Consider the following 25,092-nt stretch of genomic DNA (forward strand, 5'->3'; position numbering starts at 1 on the left):
GGATTTACTCAATATCATAGGATAAACCATTACCTGAGGTTACAACTTAAAGATTCAGTCTTACAAATTTATACGATTCTTCAACCTTTTGTGTCCTGTTGCCATTTGCAAACAACAGAAAAGCAATTCTAGATATAGTCTTAATTTCACATCACCTTTGAATTAAAAGTTAAACAAGAAACATGAAATTTGGTTTCGACTGTAATTTGGTAATGAACATGAAAAAAAATTCTATCTAAATCTGAAGATTTAGCATAACAAAGTATAAATATGTAAGTTTAATGTATAAAAAATATGATCATAACAAATAAAGTAAAAATCTATGACTTCAAGTTTATGTTTGGCATAATACGCATCATACCCTATAATTACATTTTGCTTAATGTTATTTCACTCATACACATGTTTTTCGAAATCATACCACCAATAATTGTTGCCAAATGTTCTAAATATATTTTAATTCCAAACCAATAACATTACTAACAGTCACTCATAAATCAATAACAATACAATGGTTACATATAAAACTTTCTTTGGGATCTGAAGTTAGAACAAAGGACTAAGGAGCTTCAGGGTTTCTTTATACAGAAACTCTATCTACCAGATTATAGTAACTATAAAGCTGAAATAAATCCTGTCTCAAGAATCTAACATACAGCCTTAAGCCTTTCCTTGTACTCAATTTTAAGGCCCCAAAGTCAGGATGTCTTCTCTGAGAATCCAAGTAAACTTTCTCCAATGTGACAAAATGGGTGCTACCAGATCTTCCTATCCAGGTACCTCAATGTTCATAGAAGTAGGCTAGACTTTAACAGCCTAAGCTCAAGTTCATCATGTTCCCCCTTCTTTTATTCATTTGTTTTTAAAGATTTTATTTATTTATTTGTCAGAGAGAGAGAGAGAGGGAGAGAGAGCAAGCACAGGCAGACAGAATGGCAGGCAGAGGCAGAGGGAGAAGCAGGCTCCCTGATGAACAAGGAGCCCGATGTGGGACTTGATCCCAGGACACTGGGATCATGACCTGAGCTGAAGGCAGCTGCTTAACCAACTGAGCCACCCAGGGGTCCCTATTCATTTGTTTTTAATAATCCATGAACGCCTTGTGTCCTTCACTGAAAGACATCTAGAACTTTGACAAATTCTGTATTTGTTTTTATGCTATTCCCCTATCCACCCACCTACTTCTCTCCAAGTCCACATGTTCTCATTAAAAGCAGTACTGGATGTTTTCCAAAGGGGTGTATATATTATGTCATATTATAAAGCAATATATTCATGGAATTGGCATTAAAAAGCAAAGTCTTGGTAAAAATCTTCATCAGTGGAAATGGAAAGTAGTGTAGTCCTTTTGCAAAACAATTTAGCAAAAAATGCATAAAAAGTAACTCTAAATATTAATACCCTTTAATTTCACAAACTCATTTCCAATCAATTCCAAGAAATTCCAAGAAATCAATTCCAAGAAAATCAAGTCCAAGAAAATAATCTACAATATAGAAAACATAATTTGTAATGGGATATATATCACAGTGTTACTGATAAGAGGGAAATGCTGGGACAACATGTTAAATAAAGAAGAAAATTATTAAGTAAATAATGCTACATGTAGCTAAGGTCTGTCCTTTGCTTACCCAGCTAATATAAGTTTTTTAATTTGTAAATTGTCGTAATATTTTGAATGTGTCTCAAATTCACAGAACCTAGCTCTTTATCCATAACAGAATTTAGAAAGTTAAATTAAAATATGAGGGTAACAGCTGGGACCGATATAAACAACTTATACACTATGAAGTTTGGAGTATCAAATCTGTTTTATAATATGCTTCAAAATCATATTAAAAGATAAAGATAACTGTATAAAACCATGAAATGAAATTCTTTATAGTTATATTAATGGAAACAAATATTTTCTGGACCAAGCACCATAAAAATTTTCTTTAAAGCAAGAGTTTGTCCATACTCAAATTATCTACTGGAAATTATTTTTCAAATCAAAATGCTGCTAAAGAATCAATGTACATCATATGCATGATAATCATATTAAATTTATCTTACAGTATATTTGAGTTAAAATATGAAAAACCTGATAGCAAGCAAAACTATAATATTATATAGAAATTATAATTTCTACATAATTAAAGATAAAATGGACTGTTAAAGTAATATGGAGTGATATAGAGACTCACAGTCAAAATATTTATCAATATTTACCCCTTTATTATAAGTTACTTCTGTTAGTGATTTATGAAGCTAGTATATCATGTACACTGGTGCTTCCAATCTTTCTAAACTGTGGACACTCTGTGTAGAAGCTAAACCAAGAAATCCTTGAATCAATATACACATATGTATTTTCTCAATCAATGAACACTAAAAATACAACTACTAACATCTGGTAGTCTGAAATTATTTTCAATATTAAAATAGAATTCTCACTTTCCAACTGGAAATTATGAACGCTTTACAGATCTTTAAAAAGTAAATAACTTTAAGAAATATGTACCACTTTGGTGTTATTATTCTAACCCTACCTCATGCTTAACCTTGATAATGTTATTTAAATAGGTTATATACATTTTAAAAGCACAATAGGATTCAAAGTAAAATATCAGTACTTAGAAAAGATAATATTGATCTTTTACATTTTTTGAAAAGGTGAAATATTTAATGTCTACATAAATCTGGGCATTATATGTAAAATCAAATTCACTGCATTACTGTATCATTGAAAAATAAAACATACAGTATTTTCAGGTTAGGTGGTATCCACAACAGTCTAAGAGTTATCCAATGCAATTGGAAAAACTATTATATTACATTTACCTTGTTTTCTTTAGAACAATGAAAACATGATTTAAACTCACACTTTATACAAAAGTTAAATCAAAACAGAACATAGTCTTAAATGTAAAAGCATAAAACTTTTTTTTTTTTTAAAGATTTTATTTATTTATTTGACAGACAGAACACAAGTAGGCAGAGAGGCAGGCAGAGGCAGAAGGAGAGGGAGAAACAGGCTCTCTGCTCAGCAGAGAGCCCGATGTGGGACTCGATCCCAGGACCCTAGGATCATGACCTGAGCCGAAGGCAGCCACTTAACTGACTGAACCACCCAGGCGCCCCAAAAGCATAAAACTTTTAAAAGAACACACAGGAAGAGATTTTCATGATGTGATGCAGGTTTAGGTAAAGAATTCTTAAACATGTCACCAAAAGCACAGTTCACAAAAGACAAAAATCAATAAACTGGACTTTATCAAAATTGAAATTAAAATTGAAGCCAATTTTATAAATAAAAAGGTAAAGAATGACCTTCTACCATTATACTGTAGCAATAAATATTTCCTATAAAATCTGGCCATATATATAACCTAAATTTCATAAATTTGTGAAGATATATGAAAATAGGTGTTTTTTCTTTGACCCACCTGTAAGCATGTTAAGATTTATTTAGTACTTTTTCATTTAAATAAATTAGGCAAACTTACCAGCAGCTTCAAGAACCAGCTGCAGTCTGGCTTTGGCTTGTTCAGCTGGTGGCTAAAATTCAACCATAAAAGACATTTACAGGTCATTTTAATATATAGAGCTTTAAATTAATGTATTATTATGCAAATATCAGAAAATTTAGAAGACTTTATCATATCACTATTAATATCCGTCCACATCTTGACAAAATTCCACACAGCAGCTCTACCAATCTACTGAGTCTCTCACCATAGTAATCAAATCACACTTCTCATTATATGATGCACGAATGAATTTCTTTCATTTTTTTACTGGAAGAGGTTTTGTTTACTATCCAACATCAATCAGCAATAGCGTAAATCAGCACCTAAATAGCACCAATCAGTGATAGCCTAAAAACTGCAATGTAATAATGAGGCAAAACCCACACTGCTAATATATTTAACAACACATTATCAAGTTCTGTTATTTTTTTGTCTATAGAAAGGTGTAAAGTGACCTATTAGAATTTAAGTAGCAATTTGACCTCCAATACTTCAGGCAAGTTGTATCCTAAAATCAAATATTTTCTGCTTTCCTAACTATTTGAAAGATCTATTTTAAAATAGATCCAAGCCATAAGCCATAACATGGGTTGTGTCAAAGTTATGGATTTTTATGAAACACTCATTAAAAACTCTTTTTAACACTTAAGACTGTACTTCACTATACATTTATGAAGATGTCAGCAAGTGACTAAATAACCTCATGTTTAAATATGATACCATTATTTAAGATTTTATAAGATATATTGTATAAGATATATTGTAGTATTTCTCAGTGAAAAAATGGTTTGTATATGTGCTGCCAAAGCGAGCACTGAAAAAATGGTTTGAAGAATTAAATACAATATAGAAAGAAGATGTACAAGGTTTAAGAATTTGAGTGGTGCTTCTGAAAAAACTGTAAGAAACAGGATGGAAGAGTAGCAGTTAAGACAAGAATAAAGACAGGGAGAGTCTTTCATATCCTAGAACAAAGGTTGACAAACTATGGCTCTAGACCGGTGACCTGGTTTTGTAAATAAGTTTTATTGAACAGCCATGCCCCTCTGTTTGTATAGTGTCTATGGGTGCTTTTGTGCTCAGTCCAACAACAGCAGAATCAATTTTTTCGTGGCAGGAAACTTCTGGCCAGCAAAGCCTAAACTATTTACCATTTGGGGAATAGTAGGGAAACATTTTAGGGAAACATTTGCAGATCTTCCCATAGAAGACAGAGAGACTCAGAACAATTTGAAACAGTGATGAAGGAGAGGAGATCTGTACTATTTTAGCGATTCACTTGATGATGAACTGAAAGGAATGTGACTGGAGGTTACTAGCTCAGCGAGAAAGCAATGAGAGATGATGAGGGCCTGAGGTGGAGCAGTGGTGGTAAGGCTGGACAGGAAGAACTAGATTTGAGAAATAATTACTTGGTAACACAAAAGGACTGACTGGATAGGACCGAATGAGGAGCTGACAAACTTAAAAACAGTACTTTATGTTATGTGTGTAGAGAAAATGCTACACAAGTGAGCTTTATAAAGTTACCAAGTACTGAAAATATGTAACCTCAAGATATCACAGCAAACTATCAATAGAAGACTGTGACATCTCCTGAATACAAGTTCTCTAAGAGCTATAAACTCAACTGCCTATGGGGGCCAAGCAGTTAATATAAACATTTATGATGACAAAAGGCAAATGACATTTGGCCTCAGTATCAGGGAGCACGATGAGGGTGCAGAACAGTGCAGCATGCAGCCTACTCAAGGCAGGAGCTGACTCAGCACCAACTCACTGTTGTCATACAGAAATGCAAACTCAGGGTTACAACATTCCTTGATTTTTCATGACACTTTAAGTTTCCATAAAGACCCTACTGTGTGGGACAAAGAGTACCTCTAAGAGCCAGGTTCAATCCCAAAACAGACAATTTGTGACCTCTGCCATGTACTTAAAACACACAGTAAAAACGTGATACTTTGTGCAATATAACATAAGTAGAATGGCATGAAGGAAATGATATTCTAACTAGCAGGTCTCAACCAAGCTAAGAATTATGAAGCATACATTTCAGAGTATCCTAGGAAGTCCTTAGATAGAAAAATGTTAGACACTTTACTGGTTAAGATATTTCATGGGAAAGTTTCATGCATTTCATTAGGAAAATTATTTTAACAATTCAGAAATATTTAAGACATAGAAAAATATGCAGGATGATGAGTACCCATATTGCCCCCCACCAAAAACAATACTGTTAAAGTCTCCAACCCTACAAAATCCCCCTCTGTGGCAGCTCCCACCACCCTCTACTTATAACCACTTTCTTGAAAATATGATAATTCCCATTCCTAAAGAAAGATGACTGATGTTTCTGATAAAAAATGCCTGTTAAGACATATTTATATTTTCATTAATTTCTCTAACAATCTATAATATAGGATTCATATTCAAAGATAAAGAAAACCAGAGCAGTTTAGTAACTTGCCTCTACTAGTAAATGGCAGACTGAAATTAAAGACCTTCTGACTCCAAATTTCAGGATCCTTCTAACTAAATCACTAGGCTAGTCATGAAGTCAAAGCAATTAATCCCATAGATATAAAAGCATAAAGATGAGTTTTTAATTCTGTTCAAAAGAAAAATCTGTCCAAAACAATACATTTGTCCTAGCAGGTGAAATATGATGACATTACATTCTAAATACATTTACTTATACAAATATAACTTGCTAAATTTTAGCAATACAGGGAGAACTTCAACTATGAGGAAAAATACATTGCTGGACTTGCCAGACTTTTAAAATTTGTATTTTATAAATATTTTTACTCTTATAAATATTTAAGTCATTTTTCAAGCATTTTTCTTGGATAGGGTATCAAATATGAATGTTCTCTCACTTTTTATTCATTTGCAAATATCTTTCTTTTACCGTTACTAGTGAATAAGTTGAATGGATATAGGATTGCAATCTCTTATCAGTCACCTGCCTCTCAAAATCTTTCCAAGGGCTCTGCTACACTGATTCAACCTTGAGTTTGTCCCAGAAGAAGGAAAGAATCACAACGGGTCTCATGGCTGAGAACCTCTAGGAGCTGCTTGGGTCCGAAGTAGATGAGTTAGAGTTGGGAGCAGGAAAGAGGCAGTCTGATTTCTGTTGCCATCATTCTATTTGCTATCTATAGTTACTTTTTAAAGAAAAGATTAAGGAGAACAAAGAAACAGAATATAGAGCTAAAAGAACAAATTATACTAATCCATTTTTAGTTAGGTATCACCATACTAACTGGCTTAGAATGAAAATACCTTTAAGGGCTCAAGTGCCAAAATTTCTAAATTTTAATGTGTATTACACTTCAGGGATTAGTATGGATTCCATCTAAAATTGGTAAATGGTACTAATGTTATTCAGAACTAGAAACTTAACCTTATTCAATAAATAAGAATGTAATACCAAATAGAAAGGCATGTACTTTAATTTCTTAATATAAGAACTGTAAAATGAGGACATAATTAAGAATACAATGTCACAATTATAGTGTATGAAGCAAACTTATGGATAAAAAATTATATTCCATTAAGAAATAATATTCCTTATATCAAAATTAGGAGAGCATAATTAAACAAATATCACTAAAACTGAATTATAGAGACTATAATTGTTGTTCCCCCCAAAATTTAACATTAACATGAACAGAACAGTAAAAACAGTATGAACTTACACTGTAAGTCTTTAGAGGTCATATATATTTTTTTTCCCAAGTGTAGTGTTTTTATTTATACCTTAAGCACAAGTCAGAGTTTTACTACCTGGAATTAACTCCTCTGGAAAGAAAATTTGATTCATTCACTCCCAAGTCCATGTGATCAATTATGGAGTATCTCGCATGGGTAAGGCACAGTACTCACTTTTACCTCTGAAAGGGACCTAGTGCCTATGAAAACAGCACTGTGTTTTTCCATTTTGTTGTCAAGGTCATATTAAAGTTAAAACATTATTACATTATATGGTAGGATATAAAAAAAATTAGTAGATAATGTACCATAATTTTAACTCACGTAAAGAAAATTATACTTCTGCTAAAAATTCTTATCATATAGGGCTTAAAATTTCTAAATCGATAGTGGTCTTTTGGCTAGGGGGAAAGGGATAGGTAGTCTTTCTATTGCCATGGATTCTCCACAGCTGCTCTGCTCCATTCCCTCTCCTTGGTAGCTAGTATACTTCCTTAACTTCATTTGTAAGCCCTCATGTTATAGAAGAGTATCTACTTTCTTAAGAAGAAACAAGTGCTCCTAAGATGAAACTAAAAGATAAGTCCTCCTATGGCTTAGGGAGGTGACGATCTTCAATGTCTAGACTTGTTCCCGTAACTTTGGATTTACTCTTATTTAGTCTAATCCCCTGAGTTCTTTATAAATAGACAGCATGTCTAGAATCTTGAAAGAGTGCCAAAGCTAACATTCAAAACCAGCACAATCCTTGGAGCCACAACTGTATTTGTGAAAAACAAGAAGCAGAGAAGCAAGCCTATCTTTATATAAACCAGTTTACACACTAAACTATTTAAACTCTTTGTTCACTCTTCTTATTTCCATCCATGTTCAGCCAGCTCTCTGAAGCCCTGGCCACCACTGTGGAAATCCTGGGAGTTGATGAGACAATAGCTGTCCCAACTGCCAATAACACTTTGGGGGGTTATAGGGAAATAGAAAGTCTGAAAAAAAGACTGTGGCTTTCCTAAAAGAGCACTACAGCTTGGAAAATAAATTAGCAGCATTCTGCAAAATCAAAATTAAGATTGGATTTAAGCAGTTTTCAGCTATCTCTCTCAATTTCAAATAATCATATGCTCTTTTTATACAAAAAAAGGTATATAGAGAGGGTTCTGGGAAGACGGTAAATATATGTTTAATTTTATAAGAATTTACCAAACTGTTTCCAAAGGAGTTTTATATTCCCACAAGCAGTGTATAGGAATTTCAGTTGCTCCACATCCTAGTCATGACTTAGTATAATCAGCCTTTTTAATTTCCAAAATTCTAAAGTGGTTTTAAGCTCTTTGTGGTTTTAATCAATGTTTCCCTAATGATTAATAGAGGTGATCCCCTTTTCATGTGCTCCTTATCCATAATTTTCCTTGGAAAAACAGATGTTCAAATTTTTTGCCAAATTTCTATTGGATTGTTTTCTTTTATTAGTTTAATTAATTAATTAATTTTCTCCAAGACTTTATTAAAATTCAAGTTAGTTAACATATAGTGCAGTATTAGTTTCAGGAGCAGAATCTAGCGATTCATCACTTACAATTAATACCCACTGGTCATCAAGACAAGTGCCTTCCTTAATGCCTATCACCCAGTTAGCCCATCTCACCTCCCCTCCAGCAGTCCTCAGTTTGTTCTCTAGAGTTAAGTCTTTAAGGTTTGCCTCTCTGTTTTTATCTTATTTTATTTTTCCTTCCCTTCCCCTATGTTCATCTGTTCTGTTTCTTAAATTCTTTTTTTTTTAAAGATTTTTTTATTCATTTATTTGACAGAGAGAGATCACAAGCAGGCAGAGAGGCATGCAGAGAGAGAGGAGGAAGCAGGCTCCCTGCTGAGCAGAGAGCCCGATGCGGGGCTCGATCCCAGGACCCTGAGATCATGACCTGAGTCGAAGGCAGCGGCTTAACCCACTGAGCCACCCAGGCGCCCCTGTTTCTTAAATTCTACATATGAGTGAGATCATATGGTATTTGTCTCTGACTCATCTTGCTTAACATAATACACTCTCTTGCAGCCATATTGTTGCAAATGACAAGATTTCATTCTTTTCATTGGCTGAGTAAAATCCACTGTATACATATACCATATTTTCTTTATCTACTCATCAGTGGATGGACATTTTGGATCTTTCCATACTTTGACTACTGTTGATAGTGCTGCTATAAACATTGGGATACACGCGCTCCTTTGAATCAGTATTTTTGTTGGACTGTTTACTGACTTTTCAGAGTTCTTAATTATAGTAAAACTAATTTTTCATACATGAGGTTTGCATATTATTTATAAGTACATACACACAAACTAAATTATATATTTATGTTTATTTTCTGAATAAAGCTCTCCACCCCCACTGAGTGGCTTGTTTTTTTCATTGCCTTAAGAGTAACTTTCAAAGAAGTGGAAGTTCTTGATTTTCATGAAATGCAATTCATTAATTTCTTCTTTTATGAATCATGTTTTTGTGGTGTTATATATAGGAAATCTTTACCTAATCACAATTGCTAAAGATCTGTCCTACGTTTATACCTAGAAGTTTTATAGTTTATGCTTATGTTTGATTAATTTCTATTTAGTACAACATTGAAAAACCTTTAAATTTTTTTTTTTTTTGATATATTGCTATGCAATTGTTTTAGCACCATTTGTGGAGAAGAATTATCTTCCATGCAATTGTTTTTGTATCTTTGTTAAAAATCAATTGGAGCGGGACGCCCAAGTGGCTCAGTTGGTTAAGCAGCTGCCTTCGGCTCAGGTCACGATCCCAGCGTTCTGGGATCGAATCTCATATTGGGCTCCTTGCTCGGCAGGGAACCTGCTTCTCCCTCTGTCTCTGCCTGCCTCTCTGCCTACTTGTGATCTCTCTCTCTCTCTCTGACAAATAAATAAATAAAATCTTAAAAAAAAAAATCAATTGGAGGGGGCGCCTGGGTGGCTCAGTGTGTTAAGCCTCTGTCTTTGGCTCAGGTCATGATCTTAGGGTCCTGGGATAGAGCCCCACATCAGGCTCTCTGCTTGGTGGGGAGCCTGCTTCCCCCTCTCTCTCTGCCTACTTGTGATCTCTCTGGGTCAAATAAATAAATCAAATCTTTTATAAAAATCAATTGGACAATGTCCACAATAGCCAAACCATGAAAGACCGTAGATGTCCATCAAGAGACGAGTGGATAAAGAAGATGTGGTATATATACACAATGGAATACTATGCAGCCATCAAAAGAAATGAAATCTTGTATTTTGCAATGATGTGGATGGAACTAGAGGGTATTATGCTGAGTGAAATAAGTCAATCAGAGAAAGACAATTATCATATGATCTCCCTGATATGGAAAATTTGAGAGGCAATGTGGGGGGCTTGAGGGGTAGGGAAGGAAAAAATGAAACAAGACGGGATGGGAGGGAGACAAACCATAAGAGACTCTTAATCTCACAAAACAAACTGAGGATTGCTGTGGGTAGGGGGGTTGGGAGAGGTTGGTTGGGTTATGGACACCGGGGAGGGTATGTGCTATGGTGAGTGTTGTGAAGTGTCTAAACCTGCTGATTCACAGACCTGTACCCCTGGGGCTAATAATACATTATATGATAATAAAAAATTTTAAGAAATCAATTGGAGATAAATATATATATATATATATATATATGTATCTATTTTTAGACTATCTGTCCCATTGATCTATTTGGCAGTCTTTTTTTTTTAATTTAAGATTTTGTTTATTTGCTAGAGAGAGAAAGAGTGAGAGAGAGCAGAAGCAGGGGGAGCAGCAGGCAGAGCGAAGAGAAACAGGTTCCCTACAAAGCAAAAAGTCCTGATGCAGGACTTGATCCCAGGATCATGACCTGAATCAAAGACAGAAGCTTAACTGACTGAACCACCCAGGTGTCCCCATCTGTTTGTCAGTCTTAATACCAATATCACACTGTCTTGATTACTACAGGTTCATATTAGCTCTTGAAATCAAGTAGAATAAATTCTCCAACCTTTTTTTATATTTTTAAAGTAGTTTCAGCTCTTCTAGCTCTTTCGCATCCCCTATTTTCGAATAAGCTTATTAATTTGTACCCCCCCAAAAAAAGCCTGTTAGGATTTTGCATGGGATTACACTGAATCCACATGTCAATTTGGAAGAAAAGACATCTTACTTAACAGTACTACTTACTTAACAATATCGAGTTTTAGCCTGTTATATTGCTTTCCATCATTTGTGCCTCTTGGGCTTTATATCTGCAGAGAGAGAGAGAGAGAGAGAGAGAGAGAGAGAGTGTGTGTGTGTGTGTGTGTGTGTATAATAGGCAGCAGATAGTTGGATCTTGTTTTTTTCTAATGTTTATTTAAATTCAATTAGCCAATATATAGTACATCACTAGTTTTTGATGCAGTGTTCAATGATTCAATAGTTGCATATAACACCCAGTGTTCATCACATCACATGCCCTCCCTGACACCCATCACCCCTTCCCCCTATCCACCTTCCCTTCAGCAACCTTCAGTTTGTCTCCCAGAGTCAAGAGTCTGTCATGATTGGTCTCTCTTTCTGACCTCCTCCCACTAAATTTCTCTCTCTTCCCATATGATCCTCTGCACACTATGTCTTATGTTCCACCTATAAGTGAAACCACATCATTGTATTTCTTTGACTGACTTATTTCACTTAGCATAATACTCTCCAATTCCATCCATGTCGACGTAAATGGTGGGTATTCATCCTTTCTGATGGCTGAGTAATATTCCGTGGTGTGTGTGCATGTGTCTGTGTGTATTTAAGATTTATCTGAGAGAGAGCAAGCAAGTGTGAGTAGAGGGAAGGGCAGAGGGAGAGAATCTCAAACACACTCCCCAAGTAGCAGAGCCCAAAGCAGCCTGATCTCAGGACCCTGAGATCCTGAGCCAAAATCACAGAGTCAGGTGTTTAACCAACTGAGCCACCCAGGAACCCCTGTATCTTGCTTTTTTATGCAATCTGAAAAACTCTGATTTTTAATTGGCATGTTTGGACCAATTGACACTTAATGTAATTATTAACCTAGCACATGCTATTTGTTTTCTGTTTGTCCCATCTGCTCTTTATTCCCTTTTTCTTCTTTTTATGCTTTCTCCTAGATAGAGCACTTTCATAATTCCATTTTATAATTGTTGGCTTATTAGCAGAAACTCTTTTTGTGTTATTCCGGTTGTTGCTTTAGAGTTTATAATATACATCTTTAATTTATCACTCTACCTTCATTATATTACTGCATATATACTATAAAAATCTTACAATAATACACTTGCATTTCTCCCCTCACAGCCTCTGTATTATTACTGTCATTGTGGTCATATATTGTTATAAACTCTATAATACACTGTGTTGTTTGTTTTAAACAGTTATCTTTTAAAGAGTTATATTTACCCATGTAATTACCACTCCCAGTATGCTCCCTTCTTCTATGTCAACCCAGTACCTGAAAAGCCTTCCTTTAGCCATTTCTTGTAATCCAGGAGTTTTGGTGATGAATTCTTTCCATTTTTGTGTGTCTTGAAAAAAAAAATCTTCACTTTGGCCTTCAGTTTTGAAAGATACTCTTCCTGGTAGAATTCTAGACTTACAAAAATTTTCTACTATTATTTTAAAATTATTCCTTTACTGTCTTGTACTTTGCATTGTCTCCCATAGAAATCTGCTTTCATAGATATCTCATTCCTTCATACATAATGAGTACTTTTTTCTCTTATATAATAACAATTAGTGTTTATTTTTACTCTATTGCTTTTAAGGTTTTCTTCTCAGAACTGGTTTCAAGCAATCTGATTATGGTAAGTCTTGGTGTGGTTTTCTTTGTATTTTTTGTGCGTGGGGCTTGTTTTGCTTCTTGAAACTGATTACAGTTTTTATCAACTTGGAGATATTTTGGTCATTATTTCTTCAATTATGTTATTCTGTTGCCCCCTATTCATACTTTCAGGATTCTAGTCACATATATATTGTGTATTTGGCTGCCTAATGTTGTTGCCACAGCTCACAAATGCTCTTTTTTGTTTTTGTTTCTTATTTTTATTTTTTCTTCTTTGGTTCCATTTTGGGTAGTTTCTTTTGCTATGTCTTTTAGTTCACTAATTCATATTCTGCAGTGTATCATGTCTATTAATATCATCCAATGTATCTTTCACCTCAGAGATTTCAGGTCCAGAATTTTGACTGCTTTTATAGCTTTCATGTCTCAACTTGATATGTTCAGGTTTCTTTAATAGCTCTCTAACCATATGCAATATAGTTATAATAGTTCTAGCAAGGTCCTTGTCAACTAATTCTAGGTTGTTTTCAACTGATTGATTTTTGTCTCTATTATATGTTACATTTTCTCGATCTTTTTGGATGTATGGTACTTTTGGACAAAATGTCAAGACACCATGATTCTATTTTGTTGTACACTGTACGCTGGATATTTTTGTATTCCTATATCTTGGTCTTTGTTTCAGGGCAAAGTTAAATCACTAGGAAACCATTTGATCCTTTCTTACTTTGTTAGGCAGCACCAGAACAGCTTTAAGTCTGTCATTAATTCTTCCCCACTATTAAGACTTCCTTAGTACTTGAATTATGAGGTTTTCCACACAGGATGTTGGGAGGAAGCACTGTTCCCAACTATGTGTAGTAGCAGGCAATTTCTTCTGATCACTTCAGATGGTTCTTTTCTTTTTTTAAAATATTTTATTTATTTGACTGACAGAGATCACAAGTAGGCAGAGAGGCAGGTAGAGAGAGGGGGGGAAGCAGGCTCCCTGCTGAGCAGAGAGCCCAATGAGGGGCTCGATCCCAGGACCCTGAGATCATGACCTGAGCCGAAGGCAGAGGCTTAACCCACTGAGCCACCCAGGCGCCCTGACTTCAGATGGTTTTTTTGCAAGCCTTGGATACTTTCCTCACATGCATGTACTAATGAACAGACTGCTGAATACCTGAAGGAAACCCTCTGCAGATATTCTGTAGCTCACTCCTCTCTGGTAAACTGCCCTGTGAATTCTAGGGACTTTGGCTTCCCTGGTATCACAGCTCCATCTTCTCAATTCAAGGAGACTACCAGGTTCTGCCCAAGTGTGTGTGGTGTGACCTAGAAACTTTCTCTAGGCCTCATGCTGAAGCGATTAAAGGGCACACCTCTTTCTTCCCCCACCTCTCGGAATGACTGTCCTTCATGTTTTATGTCCATGTGTTGAGAGTTGTTTTCTCTAATAATCTGTCCAGTTTATAATTTTTTTTTTTAGTTGTTTCAGGTCAGAGAATAAATCTGATCGCTGTTTCTTCATCTTCACTGGAACAGAAAGTGTATTAATTCTTTTAATACTGACACAACTTCGTGAGGTAAAGTTACTTGTCCAAAGTCACACAGCCATTTTTCCAATGAATGTTAATAAAAGTGCATTATATATACAGATAAATCTATAAACTCCCCTTCTCTGGACAACATCTACTTCCTCTTCTGGGCTAATCTGTTCTTTCAAAGCTTAGCTGAAAAGGCATCATTTCCTGAAACTCCCATCAGTCTCAGCTTATTTTCTCCCTAACTCTCTGCTCTATGTTCCTGTAAACCCCAGGAACACATGTATCAGCATATTTTCAGTAAAATTACTGATTATGTTGCCTATCTTTCCTTCTTTGAAGGCTATTAAGCTTCTTGAAGACAATAACTGTCATACACCTTTGTATCATTAGCACCTAGGATAGTGCCTGGAATATACTCATATTTAAAGTAAACTTCCTTGTAAATTTTAAAATCCTCATAAATGTAAATACATTAATTTGTAATACTAATTTCACTGAATTCTATTAGGAAGAATTTACCTAATTCAAATAGCTGAATGTTTGAGAGGATGACAATATATTTTTAACAAATCTATTTGATAATAGAGCGGCAATTCTCAAAGTGATCACATGTTTTCCAAATATATAAGTGATAATTTCTATGTGCCATATCCCTTCCCAGCCAACATGACAGACACTCCTAAGAAAGCATAAGCTACCTGAAAAAACCTAACATCTTTTTTGAAAAAATAGTTATTATTTATTGTATGCTTTAACATTCCAGACCCTGAGCTAAGCACATTATATATATCTCACTTAACAAAATTCTCATAACAATTCTGACAAGGCAGGTACTTTTAATGCTATTTTTTAGATGAAGAATAAATTACCTTAAGTCACAAAGATGGTAAGGTGGCAGAGCTTGAATTTAACCCAGATCACAAAATCTATGTTCTTAATAACACTATATTGCCTCTCAGCTTGAGATCCATTTGATTATTAACTTTCAAGGGGAAAAAAAAGAGATAAAGCTAATCATTTTTAATTGTTAGAAAAGACTATACAAAGTTAAAACTAAATTTTCTTTAGTCTTTTGGATGTTAACATTAATGATCTTAAAGGTTGTGAGTGCCATCTAAAAATCTCATTTTAATCAAGCTTTTCCAGATGAGTAAATTCTAAAATATTAAACATGTTCACAGTACAGGTACTGTGCTGCTTCCTTTAACGTGAATGCAATCTCACTATGACAGAGACACATATCAACAGCTTATCATATTTCTGGCTACATTTCATTTTAACAGTTACTATAATTCTATCTCTTAAGATCAAGGTCTAAGCTAGAAATATTACAAGTAGCTCAAAAGTAGATTTATCTTGCCTCTAGAACTTAGCACCATGTTGGTTTAAACAAAGACCCAAGAAGAAACGAACAGAATTAAACCAACAACAAATAGTCCATTCTCAATAGCAAATTCATCTTAGAGCTTTGCCAAGCTTTAGGGTTTGCAAAAAAGTTATTTAGTAATTATTTTCTTTATTAAAAATCAGAAAAGGATGTTATTTTATAGATCCACTTTATAGATGAAGAAGTTAAAGAGGTAAATCTGAACCTAAGGGTACAACATCTTTGAGGACCTGTGTAAGAAACCTTTATTCATAACTCAATACTGTTATTTACAAAACAGTGTTGCTCATTTACTACACAAATACACAGCCATACTTATTTGTTTTAAACTGTCTATGGCTACAAATGGCAGGGCTGAGTAGCCGTGGTAGAGATCATACGGCCCACAAAGCCTAAAATATTTATCTGGCTCTTTATAGAAAAGACTGACCATCAATTTAGATGACTACAGCTGTATCCTTTCCACTTAACTTTTCCATCCTAAACATAGCTGCTGAAGTTATCTTCACAAAGGTTCTAAATTACTGCTTAAAAAAGACCTTTGTGACTCTCCACTGCTTCCACAGTTAAGCATAAATGTTTCACCTTAATTTTTAATTACCATCAATAATTTCCCAAGCTTATTCATTTATTCTTATTTTTCAACCATTTCTGCACTCAGACCCAATATTTCAGCAATACACAGACTCTTACTATTTCTCAACCATGCCCTGCATTTTCCTCCCATATGCACAATGCTCTACCTGAATTTCTATTCCCTTATATCCTTAGTTGTAGAAGTGCTGAAATGCCAACATCTTTATCCAACCCCACATAGGTGGAAGGATACACTATGGACTATTTAACAACTCACACAGGACTCAAATCTTCATGAAAATGCTACAGGCTATCTCTCTATTCTTTCAAAATGAGTGCCCGCTCTCCTCTTTAGTTTCCTTCATTCCTACCCCAACTATGGTGCCTCAATACCTAACCACCTTTTAACAGAACTCCAGAACGCTTACATTTAGAAAGGAAGTAGCTTTATATGAAAGCTAAGTATATGAAGTAGAAATGTTCTCCGCTCTGTGGAGCCAAGGTAGGTAGGGAGATAGGGGAAAAAGTTTGAGTAATTTAATGTAAGTGTGGAAGCATAAGAAAGACAGAAATTGGAAGAAACAACAAACCCAAATAGTCATTTATTTGTACTGGCTACACAATTGTGCTACCAACTAGAAATGTTTACTTAACATTTCCTTGTAAGGAACTGACACTTTTTCTTCCCTTTTTTTTTTTTGACTGCTGAGCCAAGATTCTCCCATGGAAGGAGGAAATTAGGGCTTTTTATATGCATCAGTTATTTATATGTTAGGTCTCTCAGGAATTCCAAAATAAGTCTATGCAAAACAAATTATTTTTAGTAATATTCTCAACATGGCATTGAAGTTAAAGTAAAATTTGATTTAATAATACAGTTGTTTATATTTTAAAAGGCAGAGCACAAATAATTTTGAAGTTTCCTAAAATTTCTCAAAATGAATGTGTGGTAACATGTAGGGATAAACATTCATATGGTTCTAAATTCTATTTTATTACCCTCTCTTTTCAGCATCTTCATGGCCATCTATTTCTCCTATCTCAATTTTAAATATCAGCATATCCTTCACTCCATAAATATTAATATTTTAGGATGGGGTGTGAGACATTATTTTAAACAATTATATAAATGTCTTTCCTGATCCTTGTAGGATATGGTGGTTTAGAATAATACCTTCTACAATTTAAATCCTTTGTAGTATTGCAGCAGCAATTTTTTAAAAGATCTTTTTAAACATTTCACTTATTTGTCAAAGAGAGACAGAGAGGGAAAGAGAGCACAAGCAGGGGGAGTAGGGGGTAGAGGGAGAGGCAGGTTCCCTGTTAAGCAAGGAGCCCAATGCAGGACTCGATCTCAGGACCCTGGGATCATGACCTGAGCTGAAGACAGATGCTTAACCAACTGAGTTACCCAGCCATCCCACAACAGCAATTTTTTTTTTTAGATTTTATTTATTTATTTGACAGAGAGAGAGATCACAAGTAGGCAGAGAGGCAGGCAGAGAGAGGGGGGGAAGCAGGCTCCCTGCTGAGCAGAGAGCCCGATGCGGGGCTCGATCCCAGGACCCTGGGATCATGACCTGAGGTGAAGGCAGAGGCTTAACCCACTGAGCCACCCAGGAGCCCCCTCACAGAAGTTTTTAACTCTCTTGATAAAATCTTTCTGTTTTATTCCAAGTTATAATTTCTATCTTTGAATGAAGTTACTTTGCCCCTAAAGGATCTTCCAAAATTATTTCTTTGAAGCATTTTCATCACTAAAAAGATGAGGTAAAAGCACTAAAAAGTTTTTAAAATAGGTTTTCTCCTCAAGAATATTCAACCATTTAAAATTGCAAGAAAAAACTGTAAGATACCTAGGGATAAACCTAACCAAAGATGTAAAAGATTTGTACTCTGAAAACTACAGAACACTTATGAAAGAAATTAAGGAAGACACAAAGAAATGTAAAAACATTCCATGTTCATGGATTGGAAGAACAAATATTAAAATGTCTATGCAACCCAAAGGCATCTACACATTCAATGCAATCCTTATCAAAATACCACCAGCATTTCTCACAGAGCTGCAACAAACAATTCTAAAATTTGTATGGAACCACGAAAGACCCCGAATAGCCAAAGGAGTGTTGAAAAAGAAAACCAAAGCTGCTGGCATCAAAATCCCAGACTTCAAGCTGTATTGCACGGGTGTAATCATCAAGATGGTATGGTACTGGCACAAAAACAAACACATAGATCAATGGAACAGAGTAGAGAACCCAGAAATGGACCCTCAACTCTATGGTCAACTAATCTTCTTCAACAAAGCAGGGAAGACTATCCAATGGAAAAAAGATAGTCTCTTCAACAAATGGTGTTGGGAAAATTAGACAGCCACACGTGGAAGAATGAAATGGGACCACTTTCTTACACCATACACAAAAATAAACTCAAAATGGATGAAAGACCTACATATGAGACAGGAACCCATCAAAATTCTAGTGGCAGCAACCACTCTGACCTGGGCCTTAGCAACTTCTTGCTAGATACATCTCCAGAGGTAGGGAAATAAAAGCAAAAATGAACTACTGGAACTTTATCAGGGTGAAAAGATTTTGCACAGCAAAGGAAACAATCTGTAAAACTAAAAGGTAACCTATAGAATGGGAGAAGATATTCACAAATCACATATCAGATAAAGGACTAGGTTCCAAAATCTATAAAGAACTTATCAAATTCAACACCTAAAAAACCAAAAATCCAGTCAAGAAATGGGCAGAGGAGATGAACAGACATTTCTCCAAAGAAGACATCCATATAGCTAACAGACACATGAAAAAATGCTCAAAATCATTCAGTATCAGGGAAATATAAATCAAAACCACAATGAGGCATCACCTCACACCTGTCAGAACAGCTAAAATGAACAACTCAGGAAACAACAGATGCTGGCCAGGATGTGGAGAAAGGAGAATCTTCTTACACTGTTGGTGGGAATGCAAACTGGTACAACCACTCCATAAGACACATGGAGGTTCCTTAGAAAGTTAAAAACAGAATTACCCTACAACCCAGCAATTGCACTACTAGGTATTTATCCAAAGGACACAAACATAATGATTTGAAGGGGCATTTGCACCCCAATGTTTATAGCAGCAATGTCCACAATAGCCAGAATATGGAAAGAGCCCAAATGTCCATCCAATGAATGGATAAAGAAGAGGTGGTATGTGTTTGTACACACATGCAATGGATACACACACACACACACACAATGGAATATTACTCAGCCATTGAAAAGGATGAAATCCTGCCTTTGCAATGACGTGGATGGAACTAGAGGGTATTATGATAAGCGAAATAAATTAGAGAAAGACAAATATCTTATGATTTCACTTATATGTGGAATTTAAAAATCAAAACAGATGAACATAGGGGAAGGGAAGGAAAAATAAAATCAAAACAGAGAGGGAGGCAAACTGTAAGAGATTCTTAACTATAAGAAACAAACTTGAGGGTTGCCAGATAGGAGGAGAATGGGGGTCACAGGGTAGTTGGGTAATAGGAATTAAGGAGGACATTTGATGTAATGAGCACTGGGTGTTATATGCAACTGATGAATCACTAAATTCTACCCCTGAAACTAAAAAAAGGACAGAATCATTTTTTAAAAATTTTTATTTATTTGTCAGAGAGAGTGAAGGGGGAGAGAACATGAGAGAGGGAGGGGAAGTACAGAGGAAGAAGAGGCTCCCCACTGAGCAAAAAGCCTGATGCTGGACTTGATCCCAGGACTCTGGAATCATGACCTGAGCCAAAGGCAAATGCTTAACTGGCTGAGCCACCCAGGCATCCCCAGAATCATTTTTTAAAAGGATCTTATTCATTTATTTGAGGGAGAGTGAGAGAGGGAGAGCATGAGCAGCAGGAGGAGCAATGGGAGAAGGAAGAGCAGATTCCCGACTAAGCACAGAGTCTAATGACGCAGGGCTCAATCCCAGGACCCTGAGATCATGACCTGAGCCAAAGTCAGATGTTTAATCGACTAAGCCCCCAGAATCATTTTTATAATATTGTAACCCTACTGTGCGTACTACATTGGAGCCTATTATTTTCATATAAGATGCTATAATTAGTCATTCTTTTAAATCATGAATTTTAAAACACAAACCATGGATGCACTTAATTTTAAGCTATTATTAATTGGATATTTACTATTTAAATTTCATAGCTATATATAATCTTTTGATCAATTTTTAATAAATGAATATTTGGGGAAAAACATTCATTAAATATCACGTTGTCTGAAACACTGCTCAAAATGGGTAATGATACAAATAAACCTATAAAGTCAAATAAATATTTATATTTCTATAAACAAGTTGTAGAAAATAAATAACTGGATTTGAATGATTTACTAAGAGATTTTCTAAATGAAATAGCTACAATCAGGGTATGTTTCACATGTTCCCAACAATTTATATGGGCAAGAGAAAAAAAGGCAAAAGGGAAAAGACTGAGTGTCAGAAGAACTATATGTGACTGTGTAACCTCTAAGAGCTTTAGTGTCCTCATCCATGCAAGCATGTTTATCACAAATTTTCTGAAAAATATAAATGCGTGCCCAAAAGGAGAATGGTCAAATAAATTATGGTCCAACTCCATGATGGAAGCAGCACAGTAATCAAGTTTTTAATTAATTAATTAATCAATTAATTACTTTGAGAGACAGTGAGAGAGCATAAGAGCACATGAGTGGGGTGGGGTGGGGGGGCGGGATGGGAGGCATAGTGAGAGGGAGAGAGAGAATCTCCATCAGACTCCTATAACCCTGAGATCATAACCCAAGAAACCAAGAGTTGGACAACTGAGCTACCCAGGTCCCTCAATTTTTTTAATGATTTAAAGACATTATATAACTTAGGCAAATACTAAAATCGTATTTTTATGACTACAAAACTATATAAAAATGATTCAGATTTGTAAAAACATTAAAATTTAAAAATAAAATGTATATCCTAGAAAGAACTAAAAACAACACGGCAAAATGGTAATAACAGTTATTTTCTTCTCTATTGTTAATCCTGTTTTCCAAGTTAGATTTTGTTGGATGGACAAGGGAAAATGAGTATTATGACAAAAGGAAAAATCTTTAAAGATAAAAAAAATTAAAACTTTCTAAAGTATTAAATTTTTTCACAGTTCACTAAAAAGTACGTCTGTGTCATGCATTTTGATGTACTAAAGTTTGCTGTAAAACTGCAAGAACTATTTAAGTTTCCCCTATTATCTGACATTTGACACCCATTCTTACTACTACCATAAGGGTAAAGACATATTTTGCTAAGAGGTAAATTTTATAACAGATAAATGTACTAGCCTTTTGCCTCAGGAGACCTGTGATCAATAATTTGCTTAAGTAATAATTGACAATAATGTAGACAGTCAAACACTGGTTTTTTTGGTTGACATTAATCTAATCACAAACCTGCTTCACAATTCATCATAATTTATGATTTCTCCTTAAGAAAAGCCCAAAATCATGGTTGTTTTAGTATGATTAAAAAGTATCGGCAGAGCTTTGTTTTCTAACTTAACTTGCTAATTTTCTTTTAGAATTCTAATGTAGCGAGGGCACGTAATGTACATATATAATGAATACATTATTTCTTGGGTTTTCATTTCATTCTAAAATACTTTCTTGCTAGTTTCCTCCTGACCCCACCTTGCTGACCTAAAAAATGAAGTAAATTAAACCTTATTTTTATCTTTGAAAATTGTCATGCTAATAAAATCTGGTAATTAAAAGTACTGCTTTTATAGACTTTAAAAAATACCTACCATTAAAGGGCATCGAAACAATACATTATAGTAACTTGAGTATGATAACCCCAAGGCTTTACCACTCGACTAATGACCACTTTTTTTTTTTTAATTTGGCCACTGTACCAAAATGACAGCTGATTTTTCACATTCTTGAAAAATGTAGTTTTATTCCCGATTAGTTTTACCATATATTTTGTTCTATATTTGTTTATGAAGTTATGAGAAACAAAATATTCCAATAAGGAAAACAAATACACTTATTAAAAACCTTTAAGTTAAACCATATGAAATACTGATATGCAATCTTTTTTTTTAAAAGATTTTATTTATTTATTTGACAGACAGAGATCACAATTAGGCAGAGAGGCAGGCAGAGAGAGAAGGGGGGAAGCAGGCTCTCTACTCAGCAGAGATACTGGACCTGAGCCGAAGGCAGAGGCTTTAACCCCCTGAGCCACCCAGGCGCCCCTATGCAATCATTTTTTAATCGTAAAAGTTTGGTTCAACCTAAAAAGAGAATTCACATGGTGGGGGGTGGGGCAGAGTAGGGCTAGCTTTTCAGGCGTGGAATCAACAGAAGAAAATAGAAAGGAAAAAGAGACAGGTTTGGCTGCATAAAAATATTCAATTTTATATAGAAGACATTCAGCAACACAGAAGTGAAATACAATGCAACATAGTAACAGTAAAATTATTAGCAACAGATTTAATCAAGGGTTTAGAGCTTCATTTCAAAACGGTCCCTAACAGCTGATAGCCAAATCATTAGTTCCTAAAAGATGAGAAGGAAAGAGCATTAAGACAAGTCCCACAATGAAAAGGCAGCTGGTCAAATTTCTCCTTAGATTTCTCTGGTAGAATTAACCATCATTATTATTAAAATATGCAAATTAAAAATGTTTAAATGGTAGGTAATGCTACGCAATGATGTAAAACTCTATTACTTCACTAGTGGTCTTATAAATTGATGCACTTAGAGACAGCAATTTGAAAAATGTGAACGGAGCCCAAAGAGTATTCATAATCAAAGAATATTTCCAATTTGGGGGCTTAGAAGAATATTTTCTTAAAAGAAAATATTTAAAATACGAAAGAGTTAGGATCATTCAGATATTTTAAATACTTTCCCATTCAGGTATTTTAAATACTTTCCTTTTAAAAGTGAGGGCAGGAAATAACCTAAATCTCCAATAATAAAGAGCTAGTGAAGCAAATCTACTTAGTAAGATGCAATATATCTTTTAAAAACAATGATAACGTTAAAAAGTTAAAGTACGGAAAACTGCCTACTAACCAGAAAATGACAGAGTACTATATATTAAGAATATCTAAAATATTTATACCTTTTGACACAGGATTTTCATTTCAAGAATCTACTCTAAGTTAACCATTTAAGATACCAAGATCAATGCAGAGAGATGTTCATCCCAGTGTTATTTATAACACCAAATTTTTATTCAATTCAATTACTGAATATTCAATTGAATCGAATTCAATTATTGAATATTCAATTCAATAATTGAATTCAATTATTTTATTTATTCAATTATTATTGAAAATAATTGAAAGCTATATAGAAGTGATTTTTAACAATGTAAGAATAATTGGATTTATCTCATTAAATTGATATACAGGGGTTCCTGGGTGGCTCAGTCGGTTAAGGGCCCACCTTTGGCTGAGGTCATGACCAGCGTCTGGGATGGAGCCCTGCTTCTGGCTCCCTGCTCATTGAGGAATCTGCTTCTCCTTCTCCCCTACTCTTACGCTCTCTCTCCCTGTCAAATAAAGAAAATCTTAAAAAGAAAAACAAAACTGATATACTGAAGTATAATGTAGCTATTAAAGATACTTATAAAAAATCTTAATGATATTGAAAATTATTCTAACTATACTACTAAGTGAAAATTCAGGACACAAATTTAGATCATACTTTAGATTCAATTTATGTGAAATATGCACTACAATATGTATGCACAAGGTAAAGATGTGAAGAAACCATCCCAAAATGTTATAATAGTATGTTCTTACTTCCAATAACAGCTGCAAGAGTAGAGAGATGTAAATCTAGACAAAAATGACAAAAACTAACTATTTTAGAACACTGAGAAATAACCACTTACAGGGAAGAACCTGAGAAATACTGCTGCTTCGTCAACCAGGAATGGCATCTTTTGACCTTCTTGCCTGGGGACATTATATTCCCCACTGCCTGAAAGGCAAAAATCCCACAACTTTAGCACCCATAGTTGGTAGGCTTGGTTCAGGGCAATAGCAAAATTAGATTCTGGAAGTGAGAGAGCCTTGGATGGTTGAGATTATAAACTATCCAATACTCATGGCTGTTATTAAATTACGCACGTATGCAGATTTTAGAGAACACGGTAAAGACTGAAAGCCTGGGGCTTGTAAATTTGCTTTACCTTGGAATGCATTCCTCATCTACACACATCCTAGCCATCGTGTGGAAGCCTTACTGCCCTAAGTTATTACTCGCTAACCACTAAACTATACAGGCACAAGAGAGACCCCCTAAGGAGCCATGCTTAAAAAGCAGACAACACCAACAAATACATAAAAACTGGGCTGAGACATCAGCAGCTGAGCACTATAGAGGCAACAAATTTCACAGACTGAGTCACAGAAAGGTAATTGCCTACTAAAACAAAACCCCCAAACAGAAGGAAAAAAAGAGAATCCAGAGTCACCAGAACACAATAACTACACATCTACAAAATTTACTAGATATTTTTAAAGAAGCATG

General features: G+C 34.9%; 1 protein-coding gene across 1 annotated transcript in view; it reads right to left on the minus strand.

The window, feature by feature from the left end:
• Positions 1-25,092, minus strand: part of LOC111146093 (arginine and serine rich coiled-coil 1) — a 452,933-nt gene that overhangs the window by 183,458 nt on the left and 244,383 nt on the right. The window contains exon 7 of the mRNA XM_022501478.1: positions 3,489-3,540. Within this exon, the coding sequence (XP_022357186.1) occupies positions 3,489-3,540 (52 nt within the window). The remainder of the gene's footprint in view (positions 1-3,488; positions 3,541-25,092) is intronic.

This window comes from Enhydra lutris, unplaced genomic scaffold, assembly GCF_002288905.1.
Source record: "Enhydra lutris kenyoni isolate GAN:26980312 unplaced genomic scaffold, ASM228890v2 scaffoldscaffold2, whole genome shotgun sequence".
Lineage (NCBI taxonomy): Eukaryota > Metazoa > Chordata > Mammalia > Carnivora > Mustelidae > Enhydra > Enhydra lutris.